This window comes from Syngnathoides biaculeatus, chromosome 14, assembly GCF_019802595.1.
Source record: "Syngnathoides biaculeatus isolate LvHL_M chromosome 14, ASM1980259v1, whole genome shotgun sequence".
In the NCBI taxonomy this organism is placed as follows: domain Eukaryota; kingdom Metazoa; phylum Chordata; class Actinopteri; order Syngnathiformes; family Syngnathidae; genus Syngnathoides; species Syngnathoides biaculeatus.
In genome coordinates, this window is record NC_084653.1 from 10958256 (window position 1) to 10980245 (window position 21990).

At 40.7% G+C, this 21990-nt stretch overlaps 1 protein-coding gene across 6 annotated transcripts in view; it reads left to right on the forward strand.

The window, feature by feature from the left end:
* Positions 1-21990, forward strand: part of LOC133511882 (disintegrin and metalloproteinase domain-containing protein 23) — a 49580-nt gene that overhangs the window by 14255 nt on the left and 13335 nt on the right. For 5 of the 6 annotated variants that reach the window (XM_061840935.1, XM_061840934.1, XM_061840933.1 and 2 more), the window contains exons 4-20: positions 316-392; positions 7545-7608; positions 9674-9756; positions 9871-9934; positions 11862-11934; positions 12456-12523; positions 12723-12782; positions 12872-12940; positions 16109-16275; positions 16353-16437; positions 16566-16653; positions 17345-17396; positions 19085-19184; positions 19295-19366; positions 19463-19549; positions 19661-19741; positions 21896-21946. In XM_061840935.1, the coding sequence (XP_061696919.1) occupies positions 316-392; positions 7545-7608; positions 9674-9756; positions 9871-9934; positions 11862-11934; positions 12456-12523; positions 12723-12782; positions 12872-12940; positions 16109-16275; positions 16353-16437; positions 16566-16653; positions 17345-17396; positions 19085-19184; positions 19295-19366; positions 19463-19549; positions 19661-19741; positions 21896-21946 (1341 nt within the window). The remainder of the gene's footprint in view (positions 1-315; positions 393-7544; positions 7609-9673; positions 9757-9870; positions 9935-11861; positions 11935-12455; positions 12524-12722; positions 12783-12871; positions 12941-16108; positions 16276-16352; positions 16438-16565; positions 16654-17344; positions 17397-19084; positions 19185-19294; positions 19367-19462; positions 19550-19660; positions 19742-21895; positions 21947-21990) is intronic. The other variant, XM_061840937.1, reaches the window with a different exon arrangement.

The window sequence follows — 21990 nt, forward strand, 5'->3', positions numbered from 1 at the left end:
GACTATGGCACCGAAATAATCCAATATTGCAGGATAATTGATTGGGGGCATTCTGGAGTGTTTTTTTTAATTTTTTATTAGTGGTTGGTGGATATTTTTCTTTGTATTCATCAGGCTTGACTTACCAGTAATGCTTTGAAGCTGGTTGTGCTGAAAAAAGTGTTCAAACCTGCGCAACTTGTGTTGTGTCTTTCCTTGAAAATGTTGGTTGAAGTAGAAATTTAAGTCGTACTCCAGCTTTTAAATTTAGTGTTACTGTACTATTTGAATATCAGGAATTTAAAAGTGATTGAATATTTTTTTCTCCCCCTACAGGCGATCCATCTTGCTCAGGTCAGCTTCCAACTAGAAGCATACGGCACCCGATTTGTTCTGGATTTAACCCTGAACAAGTCAGTCCTCTCTTCATTTGTATGTTTTTTTAACTGCATTTACCGTGAGAGTGCACTTGCAGTAACAATACAAAAGAGTAGTGTTAATTCGTGCCGCACATGCTTTGTCAAAGCCTGACACAAAGACAAACAAATACCCCAATGCCAGCAACGGCATAAATCCTAGCAACTGTGGTCATAGCAGTCATAACAAATTTTCAGACTGTGGTTTGCCCTTTGGTGTGACCACGTCTCCCATAACAGCATCGCCTGTTGAGATTGGATGGTTATTCGCTTTGCCACTGTCGTATTTCTTTCCACACTAAGATGAAGTAGCCGAGCTACTAGTTATACTGATTTGACCAAAGGTAAGGGTGCATTGCTAGCTTTTTTTTTTTTTTTTTTTTTTTTATGAAGGAACATTTACAACAAAATCGAACTCAGTGGAACAGCACAGACTGGTTAGAGCGTCTGCCTCACACTTCAGTTCTGAGGACCGGGGTTCAAATCCTGACCTGGCCTTTGTGGAGTTTGCATGTTCTCCCCGTGCCGGCGTGGGTTTTCTCGGCTCACTCTGGTCCCACATCCCAAAAACATAGATTGATTGGAGACTCTAAATTGCCCTTAGGTGTGAATGTGAGTGTGAAATGTTGTTTGTTTCTATGTGCTCTGCGATTGGCTGACAACCAGTTCAGGGTGTACCCGCCTCCTGCCCGAAGATCACTGGGATTGGCTCCAGTACTCCTGCGAACTTTGTGAGGATAAGGGGTTCAGATAATTGATGGGTAAACCTACTGAATAATCCTAATTTGGGTTACTATCAAAATGAACACTACCAAAAAAATGCAGTCTGTGTTTTAACCAAATGATTCATGCATTAGGCGCTGAGAAATACACACAAATTAAACAGTCTCTGCCCCTCCACTCAATGTTTGGAAATTGGCTTAGTAGTTTTTGCATAATCCTACAAACAACAAAGGAACAAATTCTAAAAAGTGCTACAAACACAATTAAAATGTCAGGCTGTGAAATGGAGTGTGGATAAAACTTTTATTTTGATGAATGGAATAACATTTGTCAAAGGTATTGCCAGAGGCTAACTGTAGAATATTCTTTTAATTTTTTTTTCAGATGGCAGGCTCAGACAAAGACAAGTGTCGTTTTGGAAAGATCAGGTCTTTAATGAGGTTTTAATTGGGTTGATTCAAAATGAGCATGAAGACAGACATTTTGCAGATCACTGCCTCGTTTGGAGACATGTGACTCCAGAGACTCAATGATATTGATCAAGTTGCTTCACTCAGTTGCCAGTCTACATATGTGAGAGCTTAATATACAACTATACAAAGGATTCTGAAAAGCTAATAGAGTCCCATGGCTTTTAATGTGATTTAAAGCTGGGGTTTGTCGTAAAATATGGTAATTTCATACAGACTTCATGGCTGAGTGGTGTCAGATATCAAGGCTGGCACACATTACGGCAGTTGCTTGATTTGTAACCCCTTCCAAATCATAGAGGAAGTGGCGGTTTATTTTAACACCAGCAAATAATTGTCATCCCACGAGGCAGGCGAAGTGGGCTTCTCTGCAGCTGTGCCAACAATGGAAAGATTGCAGAAATGTTGCATATTTGTTGATGACAGGCACACTGTGAAGGACAGTTATCATACAATTACACACATTTTATGTGAATATCCTGCCTCAGATAGGTCCATTTTGGATGCAGGGTCTGAATTCCCTTTTTTTTCTTCATCAAAAACATGATCTGACATTGTGGCTGACAGATTTTCTTTTGAGAAGTCTGACATCGATCTTGAATACGGTAATGTCAGGCAGCGTTCATCTTGTACCTTCAGGCAGTGAAAGTACACGATGACCTTCATTCCCATACTGTCTTCCTGTAGGCTATCTTTGAGATGCTAACTACAGCTTCTTTGGGGTATGCGCATGAGCGAGACAGCCGTTTGAATTCTGCTTGTCGTTAAATTTGTGACAGTCCTGCAGTACATACAGTACAGGAAGATGTACAATGTGCCAATGACTTTATCTGCTTACCTTTTAATTCACCTGAGAGTAGTTTCTTTTGGCTTGTCCCTTTCGGGGTCACCACAGCGTGTCATTTCGGATGAACGCACATATATGTTTGGCACAATTTTTACACCGGATACCCTTCTTGACGCAACCCTTCTCAGGGAGTGGAGGCCCCAGTGGGATACGAACCCACAACCCCTGGTTTACCAAACCAGTGCTCTAACCACTGAGCTTTGGGGCCTCTTTTTAATTCACCTCAGAGTGTCTACTGAAAAAAAAAAACATTTCTAGTCTCCTGATAAAAACGTGATATAACAATGGTTGCATTTTGGACACCTAATTTAGCCAACCCAGCAAAATATTAGCAAGAAATCTCAGTATAATGCAGTGCATTATGCTACAACATTGGAAAAATAGAGCCACAATAATAAAATGCCGTTTTTTTTCTGCTATGGCTGTATTGCACTGTATAATTGAGATCTTAGCCAAGGCTACACTGTCAGAATTTTTCTTGCTGGGTCAAGGAGGTTAATCTGAGACTCCTTCGAAAAGTCAAAGTCAAATCTCATAACCTTTCATGCCATCTTTATTTTACCTTTTGTGTAAGACCTCATGAGGTCAAGGTGAGATGAATAGTGGCTTCCTTTTAAACATGAATTTAACTACTTTTCCTGACCAATGTCCTCACGTGATGGCAAGTTTTGCTAACCCAAGTCTTTAACATCAAACTCTTGAGCATCTTCCCATGGGCTGTAATCTTTGTCAGTGGGCTGTTGCTTTAAATATGGCTCCCGTAGAGGATTATGGTAAAAATACTGTGTATCCCCTTTCCTTTTGTAAAAGATGATCAGGAGTATTCTGTGGTAAAGGTAGGTTAAAGGTTCCACAGAGGAACATATCCTCAACATTTTTAAAATTCCATCCATCCATCCATCCATCCATTATCTACCTCTTTCCCGGGTCGGGTCGCGGGCGAAGTAGTTTCAGCAGGTATACCCAGACTTACCTTTCCCCAGCCACTTCTTCCAGCTCTTCCGAGGGATCCCGAGGCGTTCCCAAGCCAGGCGAGAGACATAGTCTCTCCAATGTGTCCTGGGTCGTCCTTGGGCTCTCTTTCCGGTGGGACATGACCGGAACACCTCACCAGGGAGGCGTCCGCGAGTCATCCAAATCAGATCCCCCACCCACCTCATCTGGCTCCTCTCAATGCGGAGGAGTAGCGGCTCGACGCTGAGCCCCTCCCGGATGACCAAGCTTCTCACCCTATCTCTAAGGGAGAGCCCGGACACCATGCGGAGGAAACTAATTTCAGCCGCTTGTATCCGGGATCTTGTTCTTTCGGTCACGACCCACAGCTCATGCCCATAGGTGAGGGTAGGAACGCAGATCAACTGGTAAATTGAGAGCTTCGCCTGTCGACTTAGCTCCCTCTTTACCACAACGGACCGATACAAAGTCTGCATCACTGCAGATGTTGCACTGATCCAACAACTCATCTCACTCTAAAAAGAAAGTTCCCAACCAAAAACCTGAATCTAAAGAGACTCGAAGAAAGAACCGATGGTACAATTTTTAAAGTGTTCCACAAAGTTTTGGGTGAAAATAGGCTATGCTTTCCCACCGGAGGAACCTTTACAGGAACTTCCCTAGCTACACTGGTAGCTCGAGTTCCATCTGTGTCCCCACCGGAAAAAAATTACTAAGGTACAGTAGTTTCCCCATGGATTATTTCGCTGCTCTCTGTGGGTAGAGACTTGTGAGACCAATGTGAAACTCTTATGAGGAAGTGGACTGTACTGATAAACGCTGGTTGGTTGATAGACCTTTGCAAGCATTGACTCTTTCATTCACAGAGCCACTATTACACGCACTTTGTGGACAAGGAGCAGGCTGGACAAACTCTGTGCTTGTAGAGGTTACGTCACCGAGCTGAAACCGAGCTCGGTGGTATGCCATAGTGGCGGACTCGGTGGGGAAGTCTGCTGCGGAAAAATGACGTATTTGTCGAAGTGCAAGACAAGGAGATGAAGGCCAGCTTTTTTGTCTGTTTCTATGTTCACTAATAAAAGGTATTTTAAAGATGTCAAAAATATTTGAAATTTAGATAAAGATACTGTATGTAGTAAGACACTAACATGAAATCTTGAAATACCAATAAATACATTTTTTTTAGATCCAATAGGTGTCGGTATTGAGCAACATCAGCCTCATTTGCTGAAGATACCCTAATTAATAAAACGCGAAGGAAACACAAATCACATTTGAACACACGAGAAAACCAATGTTACAGTAGCCTTTGTTTCCAATTGCACAGGTCAAACATTTCCTGTAGTTGTTCATCAGGTTTGCACATACTGCAGGAGGGATTTTGGCCCACTCCTCCACACAGATCTTCTCCAGATCAGACAGGTTTTTGGACTGTCACTGAGAAACACAAAGTTTCAGCTCCCTCCAAAGATTTTCTATTGGGTTTAGGTCTGGAGACTGGCTAGGCCACGCCAGAACCTTTATATGCTTATTACGGAGCCACTCCTTGGTTTTCCTGGCTGTGTCCTTCAGATCATTGTCAGATTGAAAGACCCAGCCACGACCCATCTTTAATCCTCTAACTGAGGGAAAGAGGTTGTTCCCCAAAATCTCACAATACATGGCCGCGGTCATCCTCTCCTTAATACAGTGCAGTCGTCCTGTCCCATATGCAGAAAAACACTCCAAAAGCATGATGCTACCACGCCCATGCTTCACAGTAGGGATGGTGTTCTTGGGATGGAACTCATCATTCGTCTTCCTCCAAACATGTTCAATGGAATTATTACTAAAAAGTTCCATTTTAGTCTCATCTGACCACAAAACTTTCTCCCATGACTCCTCTCTATCATCCAAATGGTCATTGGCAAACTTAAGACTTGATATGTGCTTGTTTAAGCAGGTGAACCTTCCGTGCCATGCATGATTTCAAACCATGACGTCTTAGTGTATTACCAACCACCTTGGAAACGGTGACCCCAGCTCTTTTCAGGACATTGACCAAGTCCTGTCGTGTAGCCCTGGGCTGATTCCTCACCGTTCTAAGAGTCATTGAGACCCCCCGAAGTGATATCTTGCATGGGGCTCCACTCCGATTGAGATTGACCATCATGTTTAGCTTCTTCCATTTTCAAATGATGGCTCCCACCTTTTTTCACCAAGCTGCCTGGCAATTTCTCCGTAGCCCTTTCCAGTCGTGTGGAGTTCTACAATTTTAACTATGCTGTCTTTGGAGAGCCATGTTACAAGTTTGAGTCTTACTGATTGTATGGGGTGGACAGGTGTCTTTATGCAGCTAACAACCTCACACAGGTGCATCTAATTCAGGATAACACATGGAGTGGAGGTGGACTTTTAAAGGCAGACTAACATGTCTTTGAGGGTCAGAATTATAGCTGATAGAAAGGTGTTCAAGGACTTATTTGCAGCTGTATCACACAAATAAATTGTTAAAAAAAATCATACATTGTGATTTCTGGATTTTTCTTTTTAGATGATTTCTCTCACAGTGGACATGCATCTACAATGAAAATTTCAGACCCCTCCATGATTTCTAAGTGGGAGAACCTGCAATATAGCAGGGTGTTCAAATACTTTTCTTCTTCTTCTTCTTCTTCTTCTTCTTCTTCTTCTTCTTCTGTATGGTGTCAAATAAAGGACTCCATAATTGCACAACAGACGTCAAAGGGAAAAATTGTCTCTATGTGCCTTGCTGCCAACCACTTCAGGGTGTACCCTGCCTCCTGCCCATTGACAGCTGGTGATAGGCTCCAGCACTCTAGCGACCCTTTTGAGGATAAGTGCCTAGAAAATGGATGGATGGTTGTGTTTAAAGTTTATTTTGTCACTTTTAGGTTTTAAGTAGTGCCGTCTTTCTTGCGGCTTCATAGTAATTTGACATACCAGTTTGTCATCATAGTATAACACACAACAAAATGATGGATAACTAGTTTTGAAATCTGAAGTCAATGATAAGCATTTACCGGTGACAAATGCCTTGTGTGTTTTTGACATACTTGGTAAATACAGATGATTCTAATTCTGATTACATTACTGATTTGACACCAGTCCATTAGATTGTTCTGGAGTACAGTCTGTGATTTTTTTGGTTGGTGAAATCCGTATGGTAAGTGGAAGAATTGGACACAATGTTGTGACTTATTATGAAGCATTTCCATTCATCTTTTTAAAGAGCAGATTATTTCCACGTGTTGGGAATATGATGAAGAGGAATGACAGTGCTTGGTGTCACTTTAGATGTGGTGGCAAACATCAGAACCTCCTGCAGTGTTTCTGTCCTCCCTCTTCACTACTCTTGCTGCTGCATTGTGACGCTCCTGTGCGTGCCTCCGACACTTCTCAGTTCAACAAAAGAACACTTCAATATGCTCACATTCCGGGGGCTCGTCTCTCCAAGTGCTTCAATGGCGCCCTCCAACCCATGCTCACGCACACCATTACTCCTTGGCATGGCCCACTCTCCACTCCATGCCTTGTGTGCCACGCTAAAAATAGCGCTTTACTTAGGAGTCACTCTCACGCCTTGAGCGTCCTCTCTTAATAGTGTGCTTCCTGCTGGCATGCTCCAGAGCATCACTCACAAATGTCATGCTGCCGGTGTGTGTCACAGGACTGCTGTATTCCTTGGGAGAAGCAGATGGTTTTTCATTTGTGAGGGGACTCGAGGGAAAAAAAAAAACCCACCTGTGTTGCAGAAATTGCACTCTCTCTGAAGTCAGCTACTAGATTGAATATATGTTACATAATTAACACTGACTTTCTGTTCAGGGTAAAGATGAAACCACACTGTCGTCCACCATTTAAGCATTTTGTTAAAGCTTTTCATTTTGAGTCACTGCATATTTTCAACTAGTGCTCCATCCACCCATTTTTGAAGGTCTGGAACAGATTAAATTACATGTAGTTCATTTCAATGGGGAAAATTGATTTGATATACAAGAAAATTTGCTTGTTGTTTTTCATATCCTACCTCATATTGTGAAGGTGTTTCTGGGGATGTGGCTAGTGAGTGTTCATTTGGTGAAGTCTTCGTGAAGTCTGCTGCATGGTGATTTCCCTCCTCCCGTAACCAACACAAATCTTTTGTCTTCTCAGTGACCTGCTGTCTTCAGATTATGTTGAGATCCACTACAAGGGGGAGAAACCTGTCGTATCAAAGGTAATGAAAATGTTTAAATACTGTACTGCATCTGAATTGTCCCGGATGATTGAATAGAAGATGATGAATACAAGATGTGTTGAGGTGGATGAATTGTTGGAAATTAAGTGTGTTACTCACCACTTCTAGTACAATGCAATCAATATTTATTTATAGAGCATGTTTAAGGGCAACAGGTTTGACCAAAGTATTTTACAAATCATTTAAAACATGTAGGATATACATGTTTTATACAGTTACAGAAGATAGAAACAGAACAACATAACCCAATAAAACATAGAATGCTATCGTAAGAAATGAAGAAATAATACCCAAAGGGGCACATATTTATGCATGGCTGGGGAATGCCAAGGAGAATTAGGTTTGAAGAAATGATTTAGGTCCAAGTCTAAAGTGGGTCTGGAGTCAGTTTGTTCCACAATTTGGGAGCCACCATTGAAAGGGCGAACTAACTAACTAGATCCAATGCAATATTCTTCCTCTACGAAGATGATAATGCTGTTTTAACTGACTCAGGAGGGGTATTACTTTAACAACATGTTTGTTATCCCTGTGGTAGTTTGCACAGCATCATAATGATGTTTATACTCCTTGCATGTAGTTAAGTAAGGAAAGCAAATCTATTAGAAACATCAGCACATTATGTAGTGCAGTTTTACACCACTGCAAACTCAGATTGGTTCAATGCGGAGAGCTCAAGTCACTGTACATTGTGCATGTTACAAATAAACTAGGAGATTATTGTTAGACTATTATGGTCTCTGTAACCGCATAATATTTGATAGGGCTCTAATATTGTCTTATTAGATTGTGCAAGTGGTCCAAATGTTTTGGTAGATTGGGGCATACACCTTTATATACAGTACGTGAGGAAGTGAAGAAGGTTATAGGATAAGGACTGTTTGCGGCTGCTGATTCAGGCTTCGTGGGCTGGGTGTACTGTAGCTGAATCAGCAGGCTTTTGCTCCCCCCCTGCAGCCTCCTGCTGGAGTTCTGCTCACGTGATGAGGGAGGGAAAGTACTCTGCAGTGTCAGTGCAGTGTTAGATAGATGAAGTGAGAGAGAGAGAGAGAAAGAAAGAGAAAGAGAGTGTTAAAGAGAGAGTCCTCTGCTCACCCCGTTTTGACAGCTGAGTCACAGATAGCACCGAGACCTACTTTGCAATGTGTTCACGATCCCAAAAGAGCAGAGAGACCGCACAATACATCAACATCTGCGAGACAAGCTGTTGTATCTTCAGAGGTTTCCAAATTACGGTATCGCAACAAAAAAACAGACAAGCAAAATTGGAAAAACACGCATACCGGTATGTATCCATTCAAAGCCTATATTTACAACCTAAATTCGTATATTTGTTCAATTAAGTTGTCCTGATTTATTCCCAGCAGTCTATTGTCCTCATTGTGTAGCATCTCATTTGACTGCACTGCATCCAGGAAGTGTGCAGTATGTCGATGTTAGAGTTTGTTTTGTTTTTTTCCCAATCAGATTTCAGCCTCCATGTGCTGTGATCTAATATGCCCAAGGCCTTCAGATTCAGCAGTGCTGGCCAATATAACTTCAACTATATTAGCACTGGGACTGTTTCTTTATCTAATCAGATTTCCAATTCATCTTCACTGGGTCAAGCTTGTCCTTCAATGACGACAGCATTTTTTTCGCTCTCTGATTAGTTCGTCAGTACACGACTTGTGACAGCCAACTTAGCGACCAAAACACGCCTCTAGCAATCTGCACAATTTAATAAAGAGGATCTCTGATGTCTATGATGTTTTATTTAGATTTTTTATGTTTTGGTCATGGTTTAAGTTAAATATTGATTTTGAGCTGCATCAGGTTCTGTATATGGGACTGTTTTGTTCTTGCTTTTATGTTGCTTTTTAAAAAATATGTAATATATTGATGCTCTCTATGGATGTGACATGATTGCAGTCGTTTGAAGAGGTGGACTAGGTTGGATAAATCCTCACTAGAGTTTTAGGTACTAAACGTATGCGTTGGACTGTTTTAGCGCTGAGCTACATCTGGTGTGCTGCTCCATTAGCACGGTGTCTTCCTCCCTCAGGGTGGTGAGCACTGCTACTACCACGGGCAGGTGAGAGGCAACGGTGGCTCCCGTGTGGCCTTATCTACCTGCAACGGGCTGCAGTAAGTGAGCAGAATTGTGTGCTAGTCTCACAACATCTAGGGACACGTAAACACATATCTCAGCGCTTTTCCTAATATTGACTCAAATATCGAGTGGCCTCTCTCCCTTTTCAGTGGGATGTTTGACGATGGAGCCTATGTGTATCTAATTGAGCCACTACAACAGACTCACTCAATCGTAAGTTATTGGCTAAGTATGCATGTCATAATATTATTGCCTTGCTAAGTTATTGATAATGTTATTACTGCAGTATTGACCATCACAAAATGCTCACCATTAGATTTGTTGTTTTAGTAATGGTACATTACTTGAATGTCACATTGTCGAGTACAGACCTGAACTAAGGCCAAACTACAAGGTGTCTCAAAGTCACTATGCACGTCCTTTTTTCTATTTTGATTGAGGCATCATTCAGACAGATGTGAGGTCATTAGAATTTGACAGCTTACATTCCAAAGTTTTTGTAAGCATATTCCTCTCATGCCCATTGATTACCAATAGCCATTGGAACGGCGCTGACAAATTGGTACCTGCCAAAACATTTTTCTGTCCCCAACTTCAGTTGCGCGCCAATTTGAGAAGCTTCACGCCAGTCACACTGTTGCAACGTGTAGTACTATTTACACTATTTACTTACACTGACAAGTTAGTCATGGCAACAGCGAGACTGACACACCCATGGAGCACGCCACCTCATCATTGGTGGACCGTCCAAGCTTCAGCCAGAGAAGTCTTTTACTTGCATCATTAGAACATCATGTTTCAGCTAGTTTGTTTTGGCTACAAATGTCTTTTGGCCAAAAACCGAAAATTCACTTTTGACCCATTTTCGCCCCCAAATTTTTGGTGGGAGAAAATTCAATGTATCACTCCGATCTGCATCTTACAGGTAATCCTCCAAACATTTAATGTGTTCTTCGCTCATCCATACACTGGACGTCTCTGGAAATCAGATTTGTATTTTGCAAGTCCTGTTAAATTGTTTCATTCGTGCTGTTTAAACAACTGCTGTGAAAAACAGAGTTAAACAACGCTGGTGGTGGCCCAAGACTTTTGCATAATACTGCCTCTCCATTCTGCTAATACAGTAATCACAGTTGTGTTCGACTTACTGATTTCATCATATGCAAAATAACTGCTTTGTTGTCAGAGGTTATATCAGATCAATTCCGCTCTGTCTAATGACCTGTTTTGTTTTTCTTTGAGTGGTAAGTGAAGGAACCCGTTAATGTGCCATGTTTGTCTAAGGATCGAAAAATGGATGTCAGCAATGGCTTTCAAGCCGGTCATGAACATGTTTGACCCGGGGTCAGTGGCCTCCACTCTCTTTGACATAAACTTGACTAACAAACATCTTTAGGATGCTTAAAGATTAAAATTTGAGGGTAGGAAAAGGTAACGAGGAGAAGATAGAATGTTGAGGTTGAGGTACGGAAGACAATGAATTCTGGGAGTGCGGTGCCATTGCCCAGAACCCAAGCTTCCTGTGATTAAAAAAAAAAAAAAAAGAGGAAGCAGAAAGGGGGGAAAAAAAACAGTAATCTGGGAAAACCAAGGAGATAAAGTGGACACACCTTTCAAGTTGTGTACCACAATATCAGACAATAATTTTGTCCCTGATTATTATATTTTAAATCTTTTAATACCAGTGGCTGATTTGCTGGGCTGCCTATATTGTAAAATAAAGAAAAAGATCATAATTAGTGAAGCATTTGAAGCTGAGTTCCGACCTGTATTAATTAGGCTTTAGACTTTGTAATCGTCTCTTTTCACTGGATTTTTTTGGGGCTTTAAGGAAAATAAACTGTGTCTGGAAGACCCGTCATTGAGTACATAACCGAGCCCTTAGCATTTCTCCTCTAAATGGGCTCCAGACACAATTAAGCTGTCAAGCAAACATGTCTGGTCGAAGTGGGTCTAATTGAAGCTTGCTGTCATTGGTAATGTACTAGTTTAAATTTTGTTTTATATTGCAGGAGAACTTCCAAAGTTGTGCTACTTGATACACACAATTTGTTGTTCCATCATGAAGGGGTTCTGCGGTATACTCCTTGCCCCGTGACTGTTGAAGCCTTTAACATCTGATTGTGCTCTCACCTCTCAGGACACAGCTGGAAGGCCTCACCAGCTCAGAAGAACCGCCTCGCTCCAGTGGAAAAATGAGTCAGAGCAACTCAGTAAGGATTTACAACACTGTCAAGCATCAACTTTGAAAACACACTTTGTTTCTGGGCCTCCACCCCATACTGTCACACATTTCTTCATCATATCATAAAGCTACAGTATTCTGTACACACAACTGTGGCCCCTAGTAGGCTACAGATACATTTGCTTCCTCCTACAGTCTAAAATTTAAAAGGTAAATTTAAGACTCAACATTATTCAAAGGTTTGCGTGTTAATGATTTTTGTTTGTTTGCTTGTACGTGAACTGCAATTGCCTTGCAACCAGCTCAGGGTGTAACCCGCCTCGCACCCAAAATCAGACTGGATAGGCTGCACTTCACCACAGACACTAATGAGGCCAAGTGTAGTAGAAACTGCATGTATGGCCACCTCAGTAGTTTTTTTTTCCTTTTTCTTTTTTTATCAGTATCTTTTTGTATCTTTTTAAATTGAGCAAGTGTACCTAATGTTGCGGCCGTACAATGTTCCAGTGTGTGTTGATGCAGACATTTGTGTGTTGTTTACACTGATAGCGGAGGAGGAGAAGCTCCTTTCGGAGCTGGAGGACTTGTCCTGGCTGAAGCGCCGGAAAAAGCGAGCCGTGAGTATCTGATCTCATCCCTCTGAAGAGACACCACAAACTTTCCTACACTCGCTCGTAGATTATATAACGATGTCAGGTGTTTGCATACTTTAACCTGGACTCTGAAGCATATCACACCGATCCTCTGCCATTTGGGGTAAAACTGAGTTTATTACTATTTGGTCATCAGTGATTATGTTCTGGCCTTATGTTCCAGATATCTGTATTTGAGGAGATGAAATATTTGGAGATCATGATTGTCAGTGACCACAGCATGGTAAGTACACTATCTGCACTATTAATGTATGCGGCACACATATTACATACTGAAACGTACTTCTTATTCCTCTTCCTATGTCTACGCAGTACAAACGACACAAAACCAAGCAGCACACCAGGAATTTTGCCAAGTCAGTGGTGAACCTTGTGGATGCTGTGAGTAAGCTCTTCCCTTTGAGTTGAGCGGAGTTGTTTTTCAGCGGGTGTGTTTGTCCCCAAGTCTGTTGGACAAACACTTTAGGTCCAGACTGACTCACTCAGTAACACTAAGGTGGTGCTATTGCCTTTGGTGAGCTTTTTCGCACAGCTTTTCTGGTTGAAGAATATACTATCAGTCCTTTAATAGTCCCTCATAGGGATCTTGTGTAAGCATTTTAACATGCAGCTTTCTGGTATGGCTTTGCGTGCTCGTCTTGTTTATGTTTCCACCATGTGGTTTTCAGGCCACTTGCAGCGTCACAAAAACTTAACATAGTAAATGAACCACAACAGCTCTTTTTTTTTTTTTTAAATTCCAATGTGGCTGTTATTTTAATGAGTATTTCCCAACCTTTATTAAGTCAAGGCACATATTTTACATTAGAAAAATCTTATTGCACCGCACAACAAAAAACAGTTTGTAAAAGTATATACAGTATCCTGAAATAATATAATAATAATTTCTAATAATCTTGTTTCCTTCAGTCATCTAGTGGAAGAGAATTTCAGGGTTCTGCCAGTCAGTATATTTTATTGTCACAGACAAATCAACTAATACTAATACGAATTTTCAGAGCAGTGAAGGGAAATTGGGAAAACTTCTCTCAGTACACGTGATGATCTGTTATGGTACACCAATGCAGTGATTCTAAACCTGGAGGGCCATCTAGGATGCAGCATGAAATTATTCAATTTCACTTAACTTGAATTTGATTTTATTGATGAAAAATATACTGTATCTTTGTTCTTCTCTTTTAGCCAGTGACGTAAAGTGACAACAAGTGAACAATTAAATGCTGTTCCGTTTGTTGGCAGAAGGTACAATAAACCTGTTGCCACTCATGCAACACAATAATATCTTTAGCTTTGTGTTCCATTAAAGAGACTAAGTCACTTTGTGATTAAATTCAAATGAGATTATCTTTATTTCACCATAAATACTTTTTGTGACATTTTTATCTGGTGGTGTGCTATGACATTTTTCAAATGTAAAATTGGCACCTTGGCTTAATAAAGTTTGGGAAAGATCTCACTTATGTGCCACCGCACAGTGGTTGGCAATCATTGCTATAAATCTATATGACCAGTCTGTTTTCTGAAAAGGCATCTTGTGTACTATTCCCACTATATCCCATTGTTGCACAGAAGTGATAATTCTCTCTTGACTGATCTACAGACAGTGTTTCCATTCTTTAAAGTTCCACACCACTGGGGTGGATGTGATATTATGGTAACCTTTTTCCATTTCTTTGATGATGGATACGTAGATTAAGAAGTCACTTAGTGGAAAGAGCAATTCCTACAGTACATAAATTGCCAAAAGCCTGGGTTCATAATATGATCAATATATTCACACAAGACAATTTGTGTTGAGACAGCAACAATGTTACAAAGCCTGAAAATGCAAATATTTGCAAAGAGGTCTGAAAGTGGGAAAAAAAGCACAATTCCCATAAAAACACGAAAAACCATATCAAGTGTTCAGTCTGGCCGTGCCTACATCGCATCAGGGCAGTAATGGTGAAACAATGTTTTTGTAAATATACGATTTTAAGACTTCTGTAATGTTCGTGTTACAGGTAGAGTCAAAAGTTAGTTAGACAAAGTTTACATTCACATATTAAATATTAGCAATGAAATAAAAATATGACTTGCATACATGTTCATTTTGTTTTGTTCATTGTTAAAGCGCCATCCCGTCTGAAGGCCTGGAATGCACATTACGCATTCTAAACTGTCAACACTGACAAAAATTACATCCGCATGGGAAACTTTTCAAAACCAATGGTTCTGGTTGTAGAAATGCAAACTGAGCCTGCTGGAAAATTTGTGTCCTCACCAAATTAATATTAATTTAGTCTGGCAGAAGTATTGATTGTTTGTAAATTATTCCTTTCATTTGCAGCTGGTACTCTCAACTTTTTAAAGATGTAGCACCACCTCTTGGTTTGATTTTTGAACTACTGTTTGAAGCAATTGCTCGTTCTGTACCACTGTACCATTTACCTACCTCACTATTTTTCTCCAGGTCCTTATTACCATACTGAGTGCATTATTCCCAATGGCTGGAATTAACATGAGGTCACATGCCTACATTTACTTTGGTCAATACTCATTTCTATTATCCTTATATGTCTTTTTTTTTTGTTCTGGTTGACCTAGAAGCCTATCCCTGTTAACTTTTGGCGAGAAGGAGGGATTAATCATCAGCTAATTACAGAGTGCATATTGATAGACAAAATAACCAACCACACTCAGTACCTGGAGAAAACCTGCATTATAGGATGGGTAGAACAAGCAAACTTACTTTTTACCCTGGAAAGAGCTGAGATTTGAAGGGAAACTGTGGGGCAGACATTCTAACCATTTATCTGGTCAGTGTGCTGCTCCACTGTTAGCATACCATGCTAAACGTGCAGTTGGAAATGGCATACTGCAATGAACCTCAGTTAGCCTAATTTTTTCCCACCACACTTCAGCTGTACAGTCGGGTTCACGACCCTTGTCCCGCATGCTTTTTCTCCTGTCCTTGTCCTGTCCTATTTTGTCCTGTCCTTCCTTCACAGGGTGTGGTGCTACAGCCCTATGCAACAACCATATTTAATGTTCCTTTGTTGTACATATGTAATGATTTACTTTTCTCATCCTGTTTATAATTAGTCCTTTGTCTTCGTTTCTCTTTCCCCTGTTTGACTGATTGAATGATTTGCAATAAACTTCAATTATAAAACTAAGAAACAACAGCAGAAGCTTAAAAACTCCACTGTGATACGGTAAAACTCTTCCGTCACAAAAGGGATACTGCTTGATCTAACAGCTCAACAGGAGAAAAAAAAAGTTGAGTATTCAGAAATAAACGACAATTTCAGTCAACTAAGGTCATTTAACACATGAGTCTGTTGGTAGACAGCTGCCCCCTCAAAACCAAAATGTGATCAGTGACTAGTTGTCACGCTCTAGATATCATTGTGAAGTTGTAAAGTCAACTGTCTGTGCAATCCTTAACTCGCACTGTGTCATCTTGGCTGCTCACGTAAGACGATAAAAACCGCACTGTGCATTATTGACCTCGCCCCATGATTTTGCTTCTGTCTGTCCTCTATTTCCTAACCACATCAATTGCAGGTCTTCAAAGAGCAGCTGCGGACCCGTGTGGTGCTGGTTGCTTTGGAGATCTGGACGGACAAAGATCAGATTCCGGTCAGTGTGAGGCCATTAGAAATGCTGCGCGATTTCTCCAAGTATCGCCAGCAGAGCATCAAGCACCACGCAGATGCTGTCCACCTCTTCTCGTAAGTTCCGGAAATCACTTTTTGATGCTATGTGATGCTCCACTTTGACATTTTACCGGAATTTTTTCATCTTACAGAAACGTGACCTTTCACTACCGCAGAAGCAGCGCAGCTTACTTCGGGGGCATGTGTTCCGTGAGCCGGGGGGTTGGCGTCAATGAGGTCAGATTCTTTGCATATGACTGTTGTCTGTGGCGCAGTTAAACATGTTAGTAAGTTAGTTAGTTAGTTAGTTAGTTACATAGACAGACATGTCGGTAGATGCGAATGACCCTTTTTTGCGCTCCCAGTATGGCAGCACCTGGTCCATGGCGGGGTCTTTATCTCAGAGCCTGGCTCAGAATTTGGCCATCCAGTGGGACCCTGCATCCAAGAGAAGTATACATTTTGTTTGCTGTTTCTTATATACATGAGCCAGAGACAGTGGCTAGAATGGTTACCCAGATTGTAAGAGAAAATATTGGTTAGCGAGTGGTTGGCCTGGTCTCTTTGGTAAACTGAGGTTTGAAAAATGGAGGTTTGAGGTTTTACGACAGCCACTCAAAAAACTGCACTTCTTGTGTTTCTGCTTCCAGTAAAGAGATTTGTGGCATAACCAATGTAATCTGAGCCTATCGTCGTTGTTGAAATTCCATTTTTAGTCATTTAACTCACGGTTAATCAGTAAGTATATTAAAATCACTAGATATATTAAAAGCTCCGTAAATAAACTGAGATTACTCGGCCACAACATCTCCTAGTATACTGTAATGCTGTACAACAAACTACAACCACAAAAATAAACATTGCAAATGCAGAATTTCTGATGTAGCTTTTGTATTGCATATCATTAAATTGTGTAGGATGTAACTAGTGAATGTAAATCATGATGATGACGATGGTAATTCTTTCCTAAACTTAATTTATAACTTTAACATTATTGATTTTCATCATACTAAAGAATAACAGTATATGATATGTTACAGTGAATCATTGTAATTTTACTACTGGCTTTTCAAAAAGTAAACAAAGAAAATACTGAAATGTGTCATTACTCTCTCTGCCCTTTTCTGTGGTCTCTGATTTGCAGAGGAATGCGGTTGCACAGACTCATGGACTGGCTGCATAATGGAGGACACTGGGTAATGGCCACCATTAATGCTGTGCTGTATTAGCAGTGTCCCATCTATAGGGTTGTAATGTTACAGGAAGTTGGAAAGGGTCCTTGGGACTTTGGGAGTGTACAATATGGTAATGTTTATGAATTTCCTTTTGTCTATGTAAGGAACCTGACTGAAATATGTTTAATCTATTGTTGTTGAAAGTATAAAATGAATGCAGAGATAAATTAAGCAATCAAATAATAATCACACCAAAGAAGAAATGCTAAGTCATATATTGGGAAAAAGAAATTGTACAATTGAATGTTTCCAAAATTCCCAAGATAATCTTCACATAGTAAAATGTATTGTTTTAATCACATAGTAAATATTTTATGGTATTATTTGTGTCAATACCATGATACCTATAACCTAATATGCCATCCCATTAAATTATTAGTGCAAGGTTGCCAACCTTTTAATGCTGAAAGCTACTTTCTGGCTACTGATTAAGGGTTTGCATTTTCATATATTCTTCTGAAATAAAAATAAAATACTCAAATTCCCTCTAAGGTAGCACAGCGGATAACTGGTTAGCACATCTGCCTCACAATTCTGAGGACTGGGATTCAAATCCCAGCCCTGCCCATCCGGAGTCTTCCCAGTCTGTGTGGGTTTTCTCCAGGTAATCCAATTTCTTCCCATATCCCCAAAACATGTATGGTAAGTTAATTGAATACACTAAACTGCCCATTGGTGGAATGTTAGTGTGAATGGTTGTTTGTTTGGAAGTTCCCTGTGATTGGGCGGCGACCGGTTCAGGGTGTATGGCGCCACCTCCCCTAGGTAGCTAGATAGGCGGTTGAGACCCGTGTCACGAGAAGCGGTATGGAAAATGAATGATATTGAATTTATCTAAGTGACCATGTAAAGTCTTTTTCACAGTAATGTATTAATATTTAATCATGGGAAAAACTACAACACATTATTTATATAAAACGATGGTTGAAAGGTTAGCATCTACTTCACAGTTCTGAAGGCCCGGGTTAAAATCCTGGCCCCGGCTTTGTTGGGCAAGCATGTTCTCGCCGTGCTTGCGTGGGTTTTCTCCAGGCACTCCGGTTTCCTCCCACATCCCTAAAACATGCAGGGTCAGTTAATTGCCGTCGGAGTGACTGTGAGTGTGAATGATTGTTTGGATCTGCCCTGCGATTGGCTTGCGACCAGTTCAGGATGTACCCAACCGCTCGCCCCAAAGATAGCTGGCTTTGGCTCCAGCACCCCAGTGATTCTAGTGAGGATAAGCAGAATGGAAGATTAATGAATGAACACTTTATTTCTATAAATCTCTGTGGTGTTTTTCACACTTTCTAATGATCACTTCTACAACATTCCTTTGATGTCATAATGTCCCATCACTGGTGAACTATTTTTAGATCAGTCTCAAGGAATTCTCCTGTGGACCTTGTGGGCTACTTGGACCCACCACTAATATGTTGGTGACCACTACACATGCAAAATATATGTTCTGACTGAGTGTTGTCTGACCTGAATTGTCAATGTTTGCACGCTCAAAATGCCTTGACTAACTGTCATTCCATTTGACAAGCAGGTGACACACACAAATACACAGACATAAAAACGCAGATGCCAATTGAGCAATGTTTCCATGGTTATTGCGCAGTTCTTCTCAATGTACTCGACAGATGTTTCCTCCCTCCACTCCACAGTGTCCAACACTCGCGGAGATTCTCCAAATGCAGTGTCTCAGACTACAAGGACTTCCTCTTGAAAGGCGGAGGCTCATGCCTGTTTAACAGGCCGACAAAGGTTTGATCCTCACCACCATCCCACACCGCAGTAAACACATCAAAAATCATGAAACGTCGCTCCCACATGTGAAGTCAAGCATTTTGTACCCACTTGACATATTTTTGCAGCTGCTCGAAACCACCGAGTGTGGGAATGGATTTGTAGAAGTGGGAGAGGATTGCGATTGCGGCGCAAGAGCTGTGAGTTTTTCTTTTTTTTTTGTAATTTCTGCAGGATGTTACATGTGTTTTCAGTGGATAGGTGTGTTGAGACTGCAGCTCTGTTTCTATTTTCAGGAGTGCTACAAGGGGTGTTGCAAAAAGTGTTCGCTGGCCAACGGGGCGCACTGCAGCGACGGCCCCTGCTGCAATACCACGTGCCTGGTAACCGCTTGACCAGATTCACCCTATTTACATGAACAAAATATCCATATTTATTGATGCTTTAGAAATGTTAATAGTAATACAAATTCTTTGCACTTGTTTTCCTGTCAGTTCTTCCCACGAGGTTACAGTTGCCGCTATGCTGTGAATGACTGCGATATCTCAGAGACATGCTCTGGGGACTCTGGACAGGTGTTTTTATACAGCACTGTTATAGTTAATCTGTTGTGTGTCTACTTGTCTTAATGGTTGAAAAAAATGCAAATGCGTATGATATGCTAACAATGAGTCTTAATAGTCGTGGTTTTCGAAGCAGCGGATATGTGAACACAAGAAGTGGGCCATCATATGTAGACAGATGATACTGAATAACAACACTCAGATTTAAAGCTCTTCTTCTATTAAAAATACGACTTATATTGTAGCCTCTTACTAAGTTACAGTCGTAACAGAAGAAGTACTTTTCTTTTTACTCTGTCTGCATGACTGCACTATACAGCCTCCTGGTAGCCATGGCACACACGAATAGGAGTAGCACAACAAATTGGATTGTGGTACGAAACCGTGATGCACAAACTGTTCAGTTCTCTACATTCTAGTGAATTATGGTATTAATCTGTTTTTATTCAGTACAAAATTATTGGATGATATTTTTCCTAGTTAAAAAACACATTTGAACATTTTTGTTGTTGTCTTTTGGCGCCTTGGCTGGAACAGATTAATTGAATTTCCATTCATTTCAAAAGGCAAAGATAATTTCAGATACAATTGTTTTGAGTTGCGAGCATGCTCATGGAATGAATTAAAGTCTTATCTCAAGGCACAACCTCATACTGCTTGCTTTAACCTTCATTACAATTGCGCAGTAATTTAAAAATACTTCCCACATTTCCTCATTGGTTCTGAACTGAACAATGTTTTTGTCCTTTTGGACAGTGGTCTTCAACCATTTTTGCACCACATAAAGAAATACTGTATTTTTAAAGACTGGGTTAGAATCAAATTGAAATAAATAATTAAAACCGCAAGTCCCTCAATTGAGTTATAGTAATTAGTATTTGTTAGTGTTCGACAAGATGGTCCCATCTTAGGGTAATGGAAGACCATGAAAGCCGGAACTGTGTGACCAATGTCCTTATGTCTTTGTTTTGGTTTCTGTCAATGCAGAAAATCCACCTTCATAAAGATCACGTTGTCAATGGAAGCAAAGCTTTCAATGTTATTTCAATCTAGATAAGTCTGCCTTGAGTTTAAGCCCTAATTGTTGTCTAATTCGGGTGCTTGGTCTCCATGAGCCGGAGCAGTTTTCAGGGCTTCATTGGGTCATTTGCAAGCCTGTCCCCTCATATTTTGTAGCGTGTCCTTGATGCGTGCCAATCACCTGTAGCGATAAACCTGTATTTCAAGTAGTACTCCTGATAATGTCTCTTAAATGCAGCTTTCCTTTTCTTGGAATTTGCAGATTCTTCTTCTGTCTCATTGTTTGGCCTTTTCGCTTTTCCAAAGAAGCTCTCCAAAGACATTTATTGTTTTCTTGGGTTAGACCAGCAATTTAACTTGTATAGAGGCACAGACCTGATTTTAAAACTAAAACATTTTTTTCAGAGTACTGTAAACATTGCAAAACTATTAGTTCTTCATTCTCTCTGTGCGGCCTTTGACTTAATCACCCTGGTGGTTATGAAACTACTGCTTTAAAACAGTGATAAGCAGCAATGGGGCCATGAAGTTACAGCACGGTAGCATCCAATCACATTGCTCTGATAAATGGGCTTTACATTTATATAGCACTTTACTACCTTTCGCCTCCGAATGTGCTTGGCAATGTCACCTCATTGACCCAGTGATTAATATTGTGTTATAACGGATGGGAAGTTTACCCTTTATTATACGCTGCCATTTTCTATGTGATGAAATGCAATCATGGCACAAGGTTATGGAGAGACTTCAGGGTGAGGGGCACTGTGAGGTTGATGAAGTGCCGTGGTAATGGTGTGATGTCATCCCGATGCCCTTCAGACCCACTGTTGCTCAGGGGTGGGTAAACTTTTGTGGTTCGTTCGATTTTTAAAATGGATCGATGGACTACGTCATTTGTAAGTGAGGCGTTAGAAAATGTGTATTTTTGTATCTGAAATGTGTCTGTAAAATTGTTAAAATACAGTGGTGCATTGAGATACTTGTGACTCGAATTACAACATTTAAGATTCTGCTTTGAGTTGCGAGTGCAAACTTGAGATGCAAGCTATGTATCGTCGCAGTGAACTCTACTCACTTCACTGCACAAAGTAGAACTTTGTCAAACAGTCAACAATTATGTAAGAGTTGTGTTTTGCATCTTTACAGTGCCCTCCCAATCTTCATAAACAAGACGGTTACCTCTGCCAGGTGAATCAGGTAGGAACGCTAAAGATTTTAATAACCAAATAAGTTAAATTTGG